Source organism: Takifugu flavidus, chromosome 6 (genome assembly GCF_003711565.1).
Source record: "Takifugu flavidus isolate HTHZ2018 chromosome 6, ASM371156v2, whole genome shotgun sequence".
In the NCBI taxonomy this organism is placed as follows: domain Eukaryota; kingdom Metazoa; phylum Chordata; class Actinopteri; order Tetraodontiformes; family Tetraodontidae; genus Takifugu; species Takifugu flavidus.
Window position 1 is genome coordinate 16,150,591 of NC_079525.1, and position 19,899 is coordinate 16,170,489.

At 42.2% G+C, this 19,899-nt stretch overlaps 2 protein-coding genes across 2 annotated transcripts; both read left to right on the top strand.

The window, feature by feature from the left end:
- The first annotated feature begins 1,283 nt into the window (after window positions 1-1,283).
- ndufb9 (NADH:ubiquinone oxidoreductase subunit B9) lies at window positions 1,284-6,434 on the top strand. The gene is made up of 4 exons (XM_057036995.1): window positions 1,284-1,447; window positions 4,990-5,182; window positions 5,565-5,678; window positions 6,147-6,434. The coding sequence occupies exons 1-4, from the start codon at window positions 1,359-1,361 to the stop codon at window positions 6,276-6,278; spliced, it is 528 nt and encodes a 175-aa protein (XP_056892975.1). The 5' UTR covers window positions 1,284-1,358; the 3' UTR covers window positions 6,279-6,434.
- Window positions 6,435-6,700: 266 nt separating this feature from the next.
- Window positions 6,701-19,123, top strand: LOC130528053 (guanine nucleotide-binding protein G(I)/G(S)/G(T) subunit beta-3-like). Its single transcript, XM_057036994.1, has 9 exons — window positions 6,701-9,047; window positions 10,175-10,288; window positions 10,746-10,891; window positions 11,110-11,173; window positions 11,560-11,716; window positions 11,803-11,869; window positions 11,968-12,169; window positions 16,722-16,938; window positions 18,216-19,123. Exons 2-9 carry the CDS (start codon window positions 10,220-10,222, stop codon window positions 18,320-18,322), a joined length of 1,029 nt encoding a protein of 342 aa, XP_056892974.1. The 5' UTR covers window positions 6,701-9,047; window positions 10,175-10,219; the 3' UTR covers window positions 18,323-19,123.
- The last annotated feature ends 776 nt before the right edge of the window (window positions 19,124-19,899 follow it).

A 19,899-nucleotide genomic window follows, 5' to 3' on the forward strand; every position in this document is an offset into this window, starting at 1 on the left:
CCTGAAGTGGTTGGGCTCCCTGGTGTGCGCATTCTTAGGAACCGGAACCACACATGATGTTTTCCACAGTAGTGGAACTCTCTCCAGACTGAGGCTCAGGTTGAAGATGTGCAGGAGTACTCCACAGAGCTGATCTGCACAGTCCTTGAGTAGTCTGGAGTTGATGCCATCAGGGCCAGTAGCTTTCCTTGTCTTGGTCCTCCTCAGCTCCTTCCTCACCTGATCAGCTGTAATGGAGAGGCGAGGTGTGACTCCTGGTGGGTGAGGACGGGGGTTGGACTGTGAGGGTCGATCTGGCAGGGGGTGGAGGGAGGTGGCGTGGTGTGAGGAGAGAGCTGCCGGTGCCGGAGGTGTTACGGGGGGAGATGGGGAATGGTGATCATTGAAGCACATGATGCTGTTCCTTATGCTCTTATGGTTATTGGATGTGTGACGTGATCCTGGATTCTCTTACCATATTTGGCTTTGGCCCTCTTGATACCAGCTGCTAGAGCCATCTTTGCCGTCCTAAGTGCTACTTCCTCTCCTGCCATGATCGTAACATCTGGAACCTTCAGAAGAGCTCTCACCTCTGCATTCAGCCATTGCTAGTCATTGGGGTAAGTAAATATAGCCCTGGTGGTCCTGACATCATTAGCAAAGATAGAAATGGTATACTCCTCAAAGTCCTCACCTCCATATGTTTTTGCCTCCCTGAATACATGCTAGTCTGTTTACTCAAAGCAGTCATGCAGAACAGAGGCAGCATCTCTGGGCCACACAGTGACTGACCTGTTTGTATAATTCTTCAGAATAAAATTTTTAAAAATTAGTCTATGCATTTTTTTTTTTATTTCTAGGATGGATTATAGGGAATAAAGTATGGACAAAGTCATTGTGAGGACCCTATTGTAATTGTAAATTGTTATCTGGATGGCCACATAATTTGAAAAGTCTCCAACTGATTCAAATTACTTTAGCTCTTAACAGAATCAAGTAAGATAGATCATACTTCTATAATTGATTTTCTTTATTGGTTGACTATAAAATCCTGAAATGATTTCGTAAAAAGAAACAATTTTGATTGTAACAGATGCTATATAAATAAACATTGATTGATTTAATTGATAAAGGTTCTCCTGATCTACATGGTCCAGGTCCATCAAATTTGGAGGAGCTGACCTCACCATATTTTCCCAATAGAATCGTGTTTTCACGAATGATGACGGTTTAATTGTGGTAAATTGTGGTTTAAAGTTGAAGCGTCAGTACCTCAAGTCCATCACGAGGGGGTGACAGCGCCCCTGACGTCATTGTCTGTCGAAAACGAGGAAGAATTTGTCTTTGCTGCTGCATTTAAGGTGACACTATCCGAGAAAATGGCTTCTGCGTATCTTACCCACCATCAAAAAGTTTTGCGGCTTTACAAGAAATCACTGAGACATTTGGAATCATGGTGCATATTTAGGTAAGAATGGCTGGCCGCAATACTGTGCTTTGCTATAAATTGAGGACAACTGTTCGTAGAAGTGCTGCTAAGCTAACATAAACTAACAGTTACTAGCATAGCAAATATGACCCAGAAAAGTTGTTTTCATCTCGCTTTTAGTATTTAAAAAAAATAATAGTTACGAGTTACTGGATTACAATTTTATGATGCACAATATAGGGAAGATTTCATTTCGTCATATCCCTCATCGCAACTGGAGGTCGCTAACCATAACCCAGTTCTGTTTGTAATTGTATATTGATCCACTGTTGGTCCAAATTCAGGTAGTAGCAACTTAGAGGAACACTAACAAGTTGTGAATTAATACCAGAAAGTGTATGGACATTCAGAAGAGCGTTTTGTTATTTTTCACCAAATTCGGTTTTGTTTGACCAGGAAAAGTAAGACAGTCGAAGACCTACTTTGGAATTTATTTGTCGCGATTTAGTCGAAGACCAAAAATAAAGGTGTGGCCCTTATTTCCTTCTTGATAATAAATAACAACAGTCATGTGTGCAGATAAAAGTACATGTTTCAGTGTGGTTTGTGACCAACCAGGCTTTGTACTGCTCAGGAAGGATGAGGTCCGTGTGAAATTTCAGTAAGACATGGTCAATAATGATATGCATGTTTATTAAGTAACTTAAGTTCCGATTCAGATTCAGATCCTTTATTGTCCCACACGGGGAAATTTACAGTACAACAGCAGCAAGAGCACGCAGAGAAAAATAAGATAAAATCAAATAGAACAGGATTTGGAATATACAAACAGGATGTATATTTACAATAATCCAGATTAATGGATACTCGGCCTCTGTGTACCTGTACATAGTACAGAGGGTGAATACAATATACATATCAGAATATATAATATTCAGATTGTGCTAGCGGGTGTTATGTTTATTGTGCAGTCTGACAGCAGCCGGCAGGAAAGATCTGCGATACCTCTCCTTCACACAGCGAGGGTGGAGCAGCCGCTCACTGAAGGAGCTGCCCAGTGCTGTCAGGGTGTCCTGTAGGGGTTGGGACATGTTGTTCAACATGGATGACAGCTTAGCCATCATCCTCCCATTTCCCACCACCTCCACCGAGTCCAGGGGACATCCCAGGACAGAGCTGGCCCTTCTCACCAGTCTGTCCATCCTCTTCCTGTCCCTGTCCGTGATGCTACTGGACCAGCAGACTATCCCGTAGAAGATGGCTGATCCCACCACAGAGTCATAGAAAGTCCTCAGGAGTGGTACCTGCACACCAAAAGACCTCAGCCTCCTGAGCAGGAACAGTCTGCTATTGCCCTTCTGTGTTGTGTGACCAGTCCAGGTTATTGTTTAGGTGAACACCCAGGTATTTGTACGACTCCACCACGTCAACATCCGTTCCCAGGATGTTCACCGGTGCAGGCGGGAGGTTGTTACGCCTGCGGAAATCCACCACCAGCTCCTTGGTTTTGCCAGCGTTGATCTGGAGGTTGTTCCGCAGGCTCCAGTCCACAAAGCCCTGAATAAGTTCCCTGTACTCCGTATCGTCCCCATCAGTGATGAGGCCAACAGCAGCAGAGTCATCAGAGAACTTCTGGAGGTGACATGAAGATGTGCTGTATGAGAAGTCCGCGGTGTAGAGGGTGAACAGGAAAGGAGCCAGAGCCAGAACTGTTCCCTGCGGGACCAGTGCTGCAGAGAAGCCGATCTGACTCGGAGCCCTTCACCCTCACAAACTGTGGTCTTTGTGTGAGGTAGTCCAAAATCCATGTTGTGAGGTGGTGATCCACCCCAGCTACCTGCAGCTTGTCCCCCAGCAGCCTGGGCTGGATGGTGTTGAATGCACTGGAGAAATCAAAAAACATGATCCTCACAGTGCTCCCAGCCTTATCCAGGTGAGTGAGGGAGGGGTGGAGGAGGTAGATGACGGCATCGTCCACCCCGATGCTCGGCTGGTAGGCGAACTGCAACGGGTCCATGAAGGAGCTCAACAGTGGGCGCAGGTGGGCGAGGATGAGTCTCTCCAGCGTCTTCATCAGATGAGACGTCAGAGCTACCGGCCTGTAGCTGTTGAGTTCCTTGGGGTGCGGTGTTTTCGGGACTGGGACGATGCAGGACGTCTTCCACAGCTGTGGCACTCTCCCCAGCTTCAGGCTCAGGTTGAACGTGTGACTGAAGATCCCACACAGCTGGTCTGCGCAGGACTTCAGGAGCGTGGAGCTGATGCCATCCGGACCTGTCGCTTTCCTGGCCCTGTTCTTCTTCAGGGCCTTCCTCACCTGGTGTGGTGTGAGGGACAGGCTGGAGCAGGGAGGTGTTGGTGGGGGGGGGGGGGGTGGGCATGGGCCAGGGTGTGAAGTGTCGGGAATGTATGGGCTGAAGTTCATGAGAGAGGGGGAGGGGGGACAGGAGGAACAATGGATTGCAGGCACAGACAGTGGCGGGGGTAGCAGCAGAGGAGACTGGGCTGGGTCTATTGAAAAACAAGTTCAGGTCGTTAGCCCACCCCCGGTCACTCACAGGTTGGGACTTCTGCTCCTTGAAGCCCGAGATGGTCTTCAGTCCCTTCCATACGCCACAGATGTTGTTCTGTTGCAGCTGGTTTTCCATCTTCCTCCTGTAGTTGTCTTTCTCCTGTCTGATCTTCCTCCTCAGTTCCCTCTGCACAGACTTCAGCTCTTCCTTGTCTCCAGACACAAAAGCCCTCTTCTTCTCCTTCAGGAGGGCCTTTATGTCTGGGGTGATCCAGGGCTTGCTGTTGGAGAAGCTCCGTACAGTCCTGGTGGGTACGGTGTTCTCCACGCAAAAATTAATGTAGTCCGTGATGCAGCTGGTGAGGTTGTCAATGTCCTCCCCATGGGTGTCGCTGAATACATCCCACACGGTTGTGTTGAAACAGTCTTTCAGGGCTTCTTCGGACCATTTCTTCACTGCGGGTGACAGCAGGCTGCCTCTGCACAAGAGGTTTGTACACAGGCTGGAGGTGTACAAGGTTGTGGTCGGCACGGCCCAGGGGAGGGAGTGGGAGAGAGTGGTATGCCTCCTTGGTGTTGGCATAGAAGAGGTCCAGTGTTTTATTGTCCCTGGTGTGGCATGTGACGTACTGGGTGAATTTGGGCAGAGAAGATGATGGAGAGGCGTGATTGAAGTCTCCAGAGATGAGGAGGAGGGCGTCGGGGTGCTGTGTCTGCAGCCTGCTTACTGCTGAGAGCAGGACATCACAGGCTGCATCAGCGTTAGCAGAGGGGGGGATGTACACAACCCTGTATAAATGCCATCATTTTCTTATGTTGATAAAAAGAGACCAAAAGAAATGTCGGATCTTCTCTCACCTGTAGTATTACCTATAATATGAATATATGGGGGGGGGAGTACAACAAATTGGTTACATAAATACACATAATGAAATGAAGTGAGATACATCTATACGTCATATTCTTTGGTTATAGTCTATATAATAATGGAGTTTAAACATGTCTGGCTGTTTGTGAATTCAATTAAGTTATTTGTCCCCCTCATACTTGAGATATTTGAATATTACAGGGACAAATACCGCTTCTATGCCTGCCTGCTAAGAGCTCGCTTTGATGACAACAAGAATGAGAAAGACATGATTAAGGCCACTATGATGCTGAAGGCTGGAGAGGAGGAGTTCTGGGCTAACCAGCACCCCCAGCCCTACATTTTCCCTGAATCTCCTGGAGGGACATCCTATGAGAGATATGAATGCTACAAGGTGGGTCCATGCGAGTCATCAATGAGTAACCTCTATTCTATGTAATATTGCTGGGATGGGAAAAGTGTTATTTGACTTTTCCCTTTTATTTGACTTCTCTTCCTCAATGTTACAGGTAGCCTGTGCCTTTTTTATAAAGGTGTGAAGGCACCTCCTGGTTATATATTGGCTTCAGATCAATTTCTGTTCAAATGTATTTATATAGTGGCTGTTGCAATCAAGATAGTTTCAAAGCAGCCATACTCATAACTGAGACTAAAAATGCTCATCATTAAAATGATAGATATTACTTTGTTGTTATATTCAAATCTGAATTTTTACATGGTAAAATGGGAAAGATGCTGACATCAATCTAAATTGTGACATTGGTTTCACTTTGCAGGTCCCAGAATGGCTGTTGGATTACTGGCACCCCTCAGAGAAGGCTATGTACCCTGACTACTTCTCCAAGAGAGATCAGTGGAAGCAACTCAGGATGAAGAGTTGGAATAAAGAGGTAGACTCTTTTTTTCAAATCAAATCTGTTTTTTTTTGGTCATTTCTTGTTTTTAATAGACTCTCAAAAACAGCATTAATAATAATAATTTAAAAAAAACTCTACCTAAATGGCCATACCATGTAGGAAAACCCTAATTTCATATAACCCAAAACAGTAGTAAGTAAACCTATTTTTGCACGTGATCATTCCAATCTTTCATATTACATAAAACAGAAATTTTCAGTATTTGGATCATTCTAGAATATTTTACCCATAAATGATGTCTGAATTAATACAAGTTCGCATTTGCAGATTTGACCATTTTTAGATTTTTATTTTTTTTAATTTTAGATTTGATGAGATTAGGTGTACTTTAAATAACTTCAAGTAGTCCGGAGCATCACATACCCATAAAAATTTGTAATGCGAAATGATTGAGAACATGTTAGATACATTTCAGCATTGTTATTTCCTTTCTGGTTCTAGATAAGTCAGTTGAATGCTGAAACTCAAGCTGCAGGACCTGAGACTGAAGCCCTACCTCCTGCCCGGAAGGAGGGCGATCTTCCTCCTCTGTGGTGGCAGTATGTCACCCGACCCAGGGAACGTCCCATGTAAACATAATATAGCACCTGCTGCGGCCCGCGCCAGCTGCACAATCTTCACCCTTACCAGTACTGTCAGGTGTGGAGAGAGCTCCTTCCACACTGATTGTTTCTGTCGTCAGAGTTGTAGTTGCGTTAAATAGTTAAATAAAGGCTATGTTAAAAAGAGTGTTTGAAAAGTTAATGTATGTTTGTGTTCACATATGTCTATGTGTGTGCACGCACTTGAGGGAAGCTGTTCATGCTGGGACAACCATGGGGCGCAGCCATAGGCTCTGCGAGAGCATGGAGAAACTCCCAAGTGCAGCCCAGAGAGATCCCAAAGTGCCAAGGGCCCCCTATATGGGAAACACTGGAGTCACAAGAACACTATAGTCGAGGAAATATAACTAGCAAAAAACATCCATAGTCCAATGTCTAAAATAAAAACACCATGAATAGCTAATTAAGGAATAATCAATTAATAGCAAGATTAAAAATGTAAGTCTTGAGGCCCCTCTAAAAGAATCAACAGTCTGCAGCACTGATGCTCTCTGGCAGGTGATTTCATAGGTGTGGGCTCTAGTGATAAAATTGGTTTTGTCTGAATGTGGACTATCAAGAGTAGAACCAAAGGACCTCAGGGTCTGCAATGGTTCAAATACGATGGCCCAAAACCTTGTTTGGGGATCAGGCCCTGGGATTCTGTAAAGCACCTAGAAACATTTTTGTTTGTTGATTGTAACAGATGCTATATAAATAAAGATTGATTGATTGAAAAGAAAATTAAAAATCAATCCTGAAATAAACGGGGAGCCAATTCAGTGACTTTAAAACTGATTTGATATGCTCTTGCATTCTGGTCTACATGAGCACATTTGATACTGTTGCTCCTTGGAGAAACCAGAAAGTAGACTGTTAAAATAATCTATATGAATGTGAAAAAAGTATGCATCAGCACCTCCATGTTTGCCTGCCAGAGAGATCATTTAACACCTGTTTCTCATAATACAAAGAGTAGGGTATCTACAGCTCAAGAACATTGATTTGATGGAAATGTTTCTACAGTTTCCCCTGCAGCTGTGACATTATTGCCTTTAGTTCTCTGATCCTTCCTGCTTTTCCTAAAGCCAGCTCAAAATGTCATCTGTCAGAGCAAAATATCAGAATATATTTTCTGTGAAGTCCACGTTTGCACTGAGGGTAGCATCACAATCACTCACCACGTCTAAGTAAATATTTGATAGCAAATAACTTCCATTTTGAATTTTTGCTTTGTAAAGCTCAGGAATGTGGCTTCTGGAAAAGCAGCAGTATCCCAAAAGAGACAGACAGAGAAAGAATCAAGTTTAATTTTTTTATGACAGATACAGGAAATTCATTTTCTTCTATGGAATAAAGATACAATTAATAGCAGATCTAGTGCAGGAATAGCATTATTTGGTTCTAAAACTGGGGGGAAAAAAGATAATTTTGTATCAATTTATAAGCAAATATTGATTTATGGCTATTTTGATTCCTGCTCGTTAATAAACTCGTTAATACTCAACTATAACAATCTAATACTTTTACAAACACACCCTACAAGATCACCTGTATTTTCAAGAGTAAAATACAATTAAAAAAAACAAAATGAAAATCTTCATCCCAAGTGTGGACTCTCTAAGTGAAGTTGTCAATTGAGAGAGTATTTATGAGATTTTTATGAGTACATTTATTTAAAACCTAGCAGACTTTGGCCTCTACAGTGCAGGCACATGCAGTATTGCATTTGACCACCATGCAGTTTTAACACATTGCTAAAAACACAAAACACCAACAACAACACACAAGTCAGATTAAAGGATGCTGAAGGTGGGTAGACCAAGTGAGATCATCTCTCACTGAAGACCAGCACCTTCTTGTCAATGCGCAATTTCAAATCCCCTTGGTTGTTCCATCGCTGACTACCCAGATATAACTAAAGTTATTTGATATTTAACAAGGATCCTGTTTTCTGATACAGCCATCCCTCATTTTGAGCTGAAATTCTTGACTTTTGTTCCCCTTACATATCAGTTTATCAAGTGTGACGCACATTTTGCCTGATATGCTCTAATTCCTTAATAAGATCTCCTGTTCCCGGATATCCCATTAGACTCCGATTACCTGAGCTCAGCTCATTAGCACTGACAAACGAATTCACCCCATTACCCTTAACTGAAACACCATCCATCCATCCATATTTATACCAATCAAAATGTATCTTTTAAGATAAAAATCATGGCAAAATTTTGTGTTTTTTAAATATTTACTGTAATTTGTTTTATTATTATTTGTTATAATTTATATTTAAATTTTGTTAATTTAGCACAGCTTTCAAAGAGCATTGGTCCTTTCTCTCCAATCCTACACAATATTTTACATAATAATTTCATATTCAAAACTTTTCTGTCCTTTTTTACTGTTCTTTTCTGTTTTTTGCTTTTCAATTCTTCACCTGTACTCTTCTTTTAACCTCATGACCTAATTTTAGTTCTCCAATCGGTTTACGTTATCCTTCGCTCCCAATGCTCCTTCTTCCCAACTCTCTCTTACCTTCCCCTCTCTATTTCCATCTTTGAGCTTTATCCTTTCATCCCTTATCTCCTTCATCCCCTCCAATCCGCATCTGTTCTTTACTGTGGAGGAAGAGAGAGAGCAAGAAAGAGTTCTTGCACAAAGTAGAACACTGCTTGTAGTCTGCATCTAAAGAACCAACGCACTGGTGGAGCTGAAGGATCAAAAGGAGGCGAGAGTTGAGGAACCATAGTGTGTCGGAGTGGTGAGTTTTTTTTCTGCATTTTCTTCCCCCACAAGCCTTCATATTTCTGCCCACCAATCATCTCATTATTTTATCTTTTTTGTTTATAGTTATTATTATTATTGTTGTTGTTGTTGTTGTTGAATGCAAAAACTGTTGGATGGATTCCAAACAAATTAAAAATGAGCAAAATGTCAGAATAATAGCAATGATTGTTTTATGCAAGCAGAGTATTCCACAGTAAGCTCCTTAAATAATCGAGAGAATGTGCTTTATGGCTTCTTTATTTGTTTATCGCTTCTTTACTGACTGGTTAGTACAAACCAATTGCTGAAGAAAACATACTTTTATGATTAACCAACATGATCATTATTGTTTTACATTGTATGGGAGTTTAGATAGTTTTATAATTGAAAACTTACATCTTTAAAATGTATAATCAGGATCATTCTCTTAAATTTACAATATTATTTTGGGGCAAAAATAATAATTATTGTTGTGTAACACTAATTAAAAATCTGAGTGGGTCTTCAAATATAGCTGTATGAAAACTTAAGACATTTCGTGTAAATTGAAAAATTCTTTAGAATACACCTTCTAGGTCATTGTGATCTGAAGGTGACTGCTGATGCTCACCTTCAAATAAAGGTCATCTTTGGACTGTTTTAACAGAAGCTGCAAAACAGGACTTTTGGTGTAATATCAGCTTCATCGTGATCTATCATGGTTAGGGAGTATTTTCTTTGTTAATGGTGTTGACAGAGTAGTCTGAGAGTTGAGAGGCTTGGAGTGTTACTTCAGAAGAGAAGGGGCTGCTGATATTTGATTGTAACTGCATCAATCCCTAACCACCACACTTTGATTCTGAGGTAAAAAGCACTCAGTAATCGGATGACAGGAGATTTGACTAGTAAAGCCTCTCTTAAGATCTCCACAGGATTTAAACTGCTGTAGTCACCAGCCCCTCTGTATGCATATCTATATCTATATATGTTTCTCTCTCTTTATATGTATATATATGTGTGTGTGTGTGTGTGTGTGTATGTATGTATATATACACATATACACACTTACACATATGTGTGTATCTATGTGTGTGTCATACATACATACATACATACATACATTGTGTGTCTTTATTCTTCTAGGCACCCTTTGCTTTCTATCTGTTGCATCTTTTATTGACTGACAAAATGGCAGCTGAGAAAGCTGAAATTGATGCACTGAAAAAGGAGTGTGATAGCCTCCGTACAAAGATTGAGGTAAGCACCCGTTGCAGGTGACTTTTGTAAAAAATCTGGTGACATGAAATGAAACGTTTTACTAAACCTATGTTCTGTTGTTGAGACCACCATGAAATAGGATGTTGCTGTTATTTAAAAAATAAAAGCTATGAACTTTTTACTCAAAACAAAAGAAAATTGTAGTCCATTGCTGCCACACAGAAACACACAATAGGGTTTAGTGTCAATGTAATTATGTGAAAAGTTTACTTTTCTAGAAATATCCATTATTATTCAAAGATATATATTTATTTATTTTTTTTATTTTTATTTTTTTTACAAAAGTATGTTTTTTTGGTTTCCCCTAACAATAAATTCAATTCTTAAAATTGGATCTTTTCAGGTATTCTGATTAGCAAAGATAATAATCATTCCTTAGAATCAAGTTTTCTTCTTTTTTTTTCCATCCCTATGCGTTTGTAATTACAAATGCCAGGCAGCCCGCAAGGCTGTCAATGATGGCAGCATGTCATCAGCAGCAGGTGGTGTGGCTTCCGTTGGCCGAGTCCAGCTGAAGCTTCGGAAGACGCTCAAGGGTCACTTGGCTAAAATCTATGCAATGCATTGGTCAGCTGACTCGAGGTAAGGGCCACTCATGTTTTACACAACATATATAAGATAAAAGTGGGACATGGAACAACATTGTGCTGGCTATTTATCGAAAACTGCTAAACCCAATAATGTAGTTTCTTTGCTTCTCATAATTTATACACCATGCACTTTCTAATAACAACTACTGAGTATTTGAATTTGATTTTCTAATTGATCCTTGAAAACTGTATCTCTGTCATTTATGTCAGACAAATGGTCAGTGCATCACAGGATGGTAAACTTCTCATCTGGGACACATTTACAGGCAACAAGGTATTCTCACATGCCCTTTGATTTATTCAGCAATCAAAAATAGCATTTCAAGGTGTACTGTCTGCATTGTGTCGAAATTTCAATATCATACCAAATTTCATATCATATTCAAAGTTTGTCACTCTTGTACTTACATATTTTTTAAAATTAGAATTTTAAACACTGGTTGACATTAATATTTTTTTTCATTTGTCTTTTATTGACCACATCATCCTAAAAGCATCAAAAGAGGGAATATTCATTGTGTTTGTATGTTTTTACATCAGTCTGCAACTTGCTATGAAACCCAAGTTCAAGTGCTAATTATCAAAATAAAATGAATTTATTATTGCTGGTTGCCGTTTTCTCTCATCTAAATTTGCTAAATGAAAGATTCTTGTTCTCAGCTTGTTGCTGTACCCTTAAAATCTGCTTGGGTGATGAGTGTTGCCTTTGCCCCTTCTGGTAACCTGGTGGCCAGTGGTGGTTTGGATAACATATGTACAGTGTACAATGTCAAGGCTGCCAGCCCCAAAACCCTGAGGGAGCTGGATGCACACACCGGTGAGCAAGCTCGTTACAAAGTTTTCCTCTGGAAATTTCTGCAGATAAACAAGAAATTAAGCTCTTGATATACAAACCACGCACAGGGTACCTATCTTGCTGCCGTTTCATTAGTGATACTGAAATTCTGACAGCTTCTGGTGATACTACTTGGTGAGTTTCCTCATGAAAAACGAGTGTGGATGATTTTTTTTTCAGAGTAATGCCAGGATTAACTCAGACATGACTCTCTCCTCCCCTCTGTTGACCAGCTGTCTGTGGGACCTGGAGACTGGCAAGCAGAAGATTATCTTCACCAACCACATTGGAGACTGTATGTCTCTGGCGCTGTCTCCAGACATGAATACTTTCATTTCTGGCGCCTGCGATTCTCTGGCCAAGCTGTGGGACCTGAGGGAAGGTGCCTGCAAACAGACCTTCACTGGACACACCAGTGACATCAACGCCATCTCTGTGAGCAGCACCACATTTTGTACTTCACAAAACATAAATACCTGAGCTGACAAGATAATTTTAAAAAAAAAATACTGTCAACTCAAACAGTTTATTATTACCTGTTGTTATCTTATCCGCAGACATAATTCCACAGGTATTTAAATAATGGTCTGTTATTGTTTATATATTCAAAAACACGATTTTCACATGTGTTGCAATTCTTACTTAAAGCTACATCTCCTGGATGCACTGGGACACATCGTCAGGATGTATCCTGGGTTCATAGGGTGTTTCGGGTCTCACAACATCATACACCCTCGCCCAGGCGACCCAGCTGGGGTGATCAAGACCCGGCTTGTGTCCCAGTAGCAACCCACGGATCTGCCCTTTTAAGCCACCACCCCCCCTCGTGGCTTTCTCTGCAGCTTCACTTGCGGATTTAATGGCCCTCTTTTTGGCTGTCCCTGTAACTCCCAATCGGCCAAAGACTTTACAGAGGGAGCATCCTGCAAAGCCTCTACAGCCAACTTCTATGGGCTCGTAGAAGGTTCTCCAGCCCCTGCCCCTGCACTCCTCCACCAGCTCCTGATACTTGGCATGTTTTCTTTCGTTGGCTTCCTCAACCCGCTCTTCCCAGGGCACTGTAAGCTCCAGCATGATCAGGTGTTTCGAAGCCTCTGAGATGATGATCATGTCTGGCCGTAAAGATGTTATGATGTGCGAGGGGAATATCAGTTGTTTTCCAAGGTCAACGTGCAGTTGCCAATCAGGAGCTGTGTGGAGGAGTCCCGTTGTTATCTGTGGACCTGCACGAGGTTTCTCTCCAGCTTTTATGAAGGAGATTGCCTTCTTCAGAGCACGATGGTGTTTGGTGGTACTAATGGCCAAGGCTATGCTCTCAGCCACTGCTTTGAGTACCTGGTCATGGCGCCAGCGATAGCGACCATCGGCCAGGGACTTTGGGCAGCTGCTGAGGAGATGTTACAGAGAGGCTCTTCCGGAGCAAAGGGAACAGGTGGGTGTCTCACTCTTTCCCCACGCATGGAGGTTTGCTGGGCTGGGGACGGCATGGTAGACTGCCGCCACAAGGAACCGGACGCGGTGGAAGTTTCCCTGCATGATGTTTGACAAGGTAACTTTGCGCTGTAAAGCACTCTCCCACCTTGTCCATGCCCCCTGCTGCCGGAGTCCCACTGCCCTACCCACTCGCTCTTCCTCCACGCCTGCTCGGACCTCCTCCTGAAGTAGGTGGTTTCTCTCTTTGCCCCGGGCATGGCTGACTTAGGTCTTTGGGAAGTAGCCCAAGCCTGTTCTTCCTGTTGCCACCGCCCCAACTAGTGTCTTTTGCCTTAGGCATGACTCAGCCACCTCCACTGACTTTTCTGCCTTCCACTTCCTTCCTGTCTTCTCCTCAATCCCGGCTGATGACACCTTGCAGTCCCTGGAGTCTCTGTACTGTAGGGCTTCTCTTGTGCATGCCACCTTAAATTCTTCAGTGAGCCCACTGAAGGGTGTTACTTGTCCCGTACAATGCAGCGCTGTTAAGGCTGCGAGGAAGACCCAACCATCTGCGCAGAAAGCTGCTGAGCTTCCTTTCAAAGGATTCCACCATTGTTACTGGGACTGCATACACGAGGAGAGGCCACAGGACTCTGGGAAGGATGGAGAGCTGATAGATCCAGGCTTTAAATCTAAGGCCAGACTTGTCCACCTTAGTGAGCCACCCTCCAAGCTCTTCCGTAGACTTCTGGATGGCAGCAGTGTCCTTCAGGCTGGAGTCAAAGAGCTTTTCCAGGCTCTTGACTGGTTGCTCCGTGATCGATGGAATTGCGGTTCCTGAGATTGAGAATCGGAATTTGTCCACCACTTTCCCCTTCTTCAGTACCATGGACCTTGACTTAGTGGGCTTGAAACTCATCCTGGCCCATAGGATGAGTCTCTCCAAACCCTGCGAGATCCACCTACACCCTGGGACTGATGTTGTTGTGACGGTAAGGTCGTCCATGTAGGCTCTTATGGGGGGCTGTCGAACACCTGATCTGGATAGAGGCCCTTTGCACTCCACCTCAGCCGCCTTTACCACCATATTCATCGCCAGTGCAAAGAGAACAACGGAGATGGTACAGCCTGTTATTGTTCCTTTCTCAAAACAATGCCAGTCTGAGGTTACTGACCCTGAAGTGACCCTGAGCCTGAAGTTATCATAGTAATCCAGAATCAGGTCCTTGATCTTACTGGGAACATGGTGTAGGTGTAACGCAAGCTCAACTAGCTTGTGTGGGATGGACCCGTAGGAATTAGTCAGGTCCAACCACAAAACCGCTATTTCTCCTTTGCTCTCATGGCCTCTCTGATGAGCTGTGTGACTACACCATTGTGCTCTAGACAGCCGGGGACTCCAGGAATCCCACCGTTCTGCACTGAAGTGTCGATGTAGTTGTCTTCGGGAGACGATGCTGAAAAACACCTTCCCTTCCATACTCAATAGTGAGATAGTCCAAAACTGGTTAATGTTTTTCGAGTCCTCCTCCTTGGGTATCCAAACTCCCTCAGCACACCTCCACTGGTCGGCTACTCTCCCCCTTCACCAGATCACTTTCAAGACCTTCCACAGATGCCGGAGAATTTCTGGACAGCGCTTGTAGACGAGGTAAGGTACACCACTGGGGCCAGGGGAAGATGCAGAACGGGCTGCCTTGATGACTTCTTCAACCTCCTTCAAACTAGGCTCTGCCAACTTGAACTCTGCCGATGGTGGGGCAGGGCTGATGAGCGCTCTGTTGGGTCCTAGGTCTTGACCACTCAGTTGGTCGCTCATGGTGTTTGAGGAAGCGATTTACTTCCTCCCTTGAGCACTCAAGTCGGCCACTCCGCTTGTCCCCGAGCAGCCGTTTAGAAAACCGGAAGGGATTGGCGATGAAGGCTGCACGCTTCCTTGCTCTCTCTCCCGCGCCTCCTATGCCACTCTGCTCTGAGGAGAGTTTTCAACTTCTTCCGCAGGATGTTATTCAGCTCTTTTGAAGCTTGCTTGTCCCCATCAGCAGCTCTCTTGAACTGTTTCTTGAGGGTTCGCAGCTCCTTGCGCAGTTGGTGTATCTTAAAGGACCTGCGGTTCATGGTGTAAGAGGTGGTCTCAGTGTTGCCCTTCTCGATCCGTCCAAATCTTTGAGCCGTAACTGACGATGATGGTACTTATCGCCTGGAGTCTGCTGTTGACATCTCCTTTGGCTGTGGCTTGGATGATGGTGGACACGTCCTCATCAAACTGCAGCCACTCACTCCGTCTATTTGCTGGGGGCCACTTAATCTGCTGCTGTTGAACTACTCTGTTAGGGTTGGGAGGCTCCGGTATGTGGAGGGACTGGGATCTGTGGTTTGCCTCCTGCCCGGGCTCCTCCTGCCTCTCACCAGGTCCAGGACCTGTGCGTTGCACCTCAACTTCCCGCTCCAGACATTTTATTCTGGCCTGATGGATCTTTAAGCCATGCTGGTTCTTGCACAGCTTGCTGCAGATACATGTCACTGTCGTAGTCATTTCCATTGCAGGGGTCATTAACGTTAGGTCCGTCCGATTGGGGATCTCCTGGGGGTGTTTCTCTGTAGGGCTTTCCGTAGCCATACTGTCCCAGGTGCCGTCTTTCCGAGCTGCCAAATTGTCTTTCCAGTAGTCACCTAGTCTTTCCTAGGGGTCACTGGCTCTGCCAGACATAAACTTAAAGATACATCTCCTGGATGCACTGGGACACATCGTCAGTGATGTATCCTGGGTTCATAGGGTGTTTCGGGTCTCACAACAGCATACACCCTCGCCCAGGCGACCCAGCCGGGGTGATCAAGACCCGGCTTGTGTCCCAGTAGCAACCCACGGATCTGCCCTTTTCAGCCACAGCCACCTCGTGGCTTTCTCTGCAGCTTCACTTGCGGATTTAATGGCCCTCTTTTTGGCTGTCCCTGTGACTCCCAATCCCAATTGAGTAAATATTACAAGTTTTCTTACAGCTATAGCATACAGCTATGCTCATATGCTGTTATTGTTGTCGGAAAAAATTAGGGTTTTCTATGACGTGATCTTGATAGCCAACCTGTTCCTCAGTATTTTATGTAATAAACATTTTAACCAGACAATAGATACCACACATTACAATGAAATACAAACACCGTTTTGGTGATGAAATGGTAGAAGAAAAATATGATTATGCGATATCTGATAATGTTCACATTTTGGGATAGAAAGTCATGTGACCTGATTGCAAAAGAGGTTAAGCTATAGTGATTGGTGATGGATGCATATTTCTAATTTGTTAACTACAAATGTTGTTTGCTACATTATTGCAAGGTAAAGGATTTTTAAATATATCAAAACCAATAATATTTTTTGCTTTTAGTGGTTAAGTTATTATCTAATAACTGCATTTTTGGAAATTGTGACTAACAAACTGATAAATATTGCAGATCAACAACTAATATTATTATTATATCGCTATTATCATTATTAAGTCATAGTAATTTAAAACATTGTTTAATCTATTTGTCATTATACATCGAAATATGTCTTTATTCTCCAATTTAGTTCTTCCCCAGTGGAAACGCTATTATTACAGGCTCAGATGACTGCAGCTGCAAGATGTATGACCTGCGCTCTGACCAGGAGGTCATTGGTTACCAGGACACCAGTTTGAATGCTGGTGTCACATCTGTGGCTCTATCCAACTCAGGCCGCCTTATCTTTGCTGGCTATGATGATTTCAATTGCCATATCTGGGACTCTTTGAAGGGAGAAAAAGTTGGTGAGTGATGAATGAATGAATGAATGAATGAATGAATGAATGAATGAATGAATGAACGAATGAACGAACAAACTTGTACTTATAGGCAGCTGTAAAACCCTCAAGGTCACCTTACATCACATAAACAATCTAAAAAAAAACTAAAATAAAAGTAAAGCATGATAGATAATAGAGCCTAAATGAACTCTATAAACCTATGTATAATAAAACTGGAATGTAAAAAATGATGTCAGGTGACCATTCTCAACAAGGCTTCACTATAACAAATGTAGGCAGGTGGGCACAAGAAAGGTAGGTAGGTAAGTAGGAAGGTAATTTAAAGAAGGAAACTTCATTTATTCACATGCTTTATAACAGCCCTTCTCAAATAGTGGGGCGATGCCAGGGGGGGGCGCGTGTGACCCCGGAGAACATGTTTATTTATTTTTTTTGCCGTACTAGAATAACGTGTAATTGCACATCCACTACAGTAGTTGGCAGTGGCGCTCTCATTGTCAGAGTGTGCGCAGGCAGTATTAGCTCTATGGTGTAGTTTTTTTGCACCGAGCATTCGCGCACACATCACAGAGCAAGAGATAGGAGGTGCAGTGAACAAACCATCAAGAGACAGCATGAAAAAATACTTAACAGTGATGAAAAAAAAGGCGGAGAGAGACAGATAATGAGACAAACGAAAGTTCCCAGAAAGCTAAGACGAGGTTTCACTGCGACTACGGTGGGAGACGAGGAAAGACCGGTGTGTTTACTGTGTCTAAAAATGTTGGCAGCAGACAGCATGAAGCCAAATAAATTAAGGCGTCACTTAAAGACATTATACCCCAGTCACGCTAATAAGCCGCTTGAGTTTTTTCAGCGAAAACGTGCTGAATATTGGCAACAATCTTCCCGCTTTGTGAGTTTATAGTTTCAATAAGAATTTTATTTTATTTTGAATTTCAGGTTAATTGATGCACTTTATATCGTTTCTGTTACAGACTAAAAAACAATGTTAATAAAGCTATTCTTTGTTGTACGTTGGCCTATATTTCTTTTTTTTTTGTTTTCTTTAATGTTAATAAGGATACAATGTTATGCAGGGGTGTACTTATAACAATTTCCTAGACAAATGATACTAATTATAGTCACAGCGGAGAGTGGGGGGGCGCAAAATGTTTTCTTCTTCCTAGGGGGGGCGTAACAGAAATTAATTGAGAAGCACTGCTTTTTAATGACATCTCAAGAAAATTATTCTTAGTTTCTAAAACATACTCAAATGTATGTTGTGTCCTCTTTTCCAGGTGTGCTCTCTGGGCACGACAATAGAGTGAGTTGCACTGGTGTCCCAGAAGATGGGATGGGTGTCTGCACAGGATCCTGGGACAGTTTCCTTAAACTCTGGAACTGAAGCATCCAAACTAAAGACAACAATGGGAGGAGGAGAAAGGAGAGCAGAAGGAAAAAGAAAGAAGTGTTGGGGAATGTTGGGCACTGACCTCATATTCTTCTCTTCTTCTTTACTTCATTCTCACTTAGGAATGCAAGGAGTTGCGGGAATTGTGAATGATTCTCTTTGTGTAAATCAGCTAACTGATTATGCTTCCTGCTAACCGTCATTCAAACTGTTTATTGACAACAGAAGAAAAAAAACGTGTTAATTCAAATTATGGCAATTAGCAGGATATGGGCCTCTACTTGAAAAACATGGCTGGAGTTTTGACCAAAAAAATATTGTATGCTTTAGACATACAGATTGAATTTTTAATGTATTTGACTTGTTTAAAAAAGAGCTCTGCTGTTAGACTAAATAATATACATTTGTAGATAACACATTAGCAGATTATATGTAGTTTGTTTATTTGTTTTTCATTCAATTCTTTTGGGGGGCATATACAACATACTGTATACATGTACCAACAATCCATTTCAAGAAGGCTGCCGCCTTTTCCCCATTTTTCCTAAAATTAATAAACAAACTGATAGACAAAACTTAAATAAAATATTTCTAGATCAACTGTATAAAGGTAAAGCCAGGCTAATGATTCTGGGAGATCAAATACTCAAAAAATCTGCAAGGATCTGTAAATTATATTTTCCTCCCTCGTGGATTCTGCCACATTTTGTAGTAATTTTATGTATGCAGTTTCCTCTGTATAAAGAAAAAACATTAATTGAAACTGTTTCCAATAAACATAGAATTGTGCATTGATATTATGCTTCACTCTGTATGTGTCACAATCCGAATCTACTTTTAGTATTTCTGACTGCTAAGACCGATGGTTTTGTTTTCTGTTTCACCTTGGAGAGCCTTACTGCCAAAGGCGTACCCATATTTATAGAGATATTTGATTAGTATTCAGTGAAACAGAGTGTAATAACCAGAAAATATTCATCTCTTTGAAAAACAAACTAAAGGAAGGCAAATAGCAATTAGGAGGCTAAATACATGGTTTCAACTTGAATTTTCACTAAAATCAAGCTTTTTGTCATGAAGCAGGTATTGATATGATTAAAATGAAAAATAAATGTTTTAGATAAAAGTTTATGTAGTACATTATAGATGGCAAATTAGCAAAGTGGTTAACATTTCTGTACACAATTTGTGTTTTTGACACTATAAAGTTTTCATTCATTTAATGTCTAAATATAGAAGAAAATTATGATTAATGAATTAATGATTAATCTGATTAAAAATTTTAAGGCAAATGATCCATCTGCAGCAGTGAAAAACAGAACATTTGTGGCAATGCATTGCGGGCAGTTTGGCCAAGAAGTTTTGCACAGACACTTGAGACTGTAGTGACAGGCAACAGAAGCTGTGAAGCAACTGAAGATGGAAGAGTGCTGGCCATCTCGACGTACAAAAAAGCCCAACCGACATAGTATTGTGCACAATCTGTGGTAGTGAGTTTTCTTTTTACCATAGAACTTCCAGCTTACAATACCACATTAACACCAAGCAAATGTTAGGGATATCGCTCACGT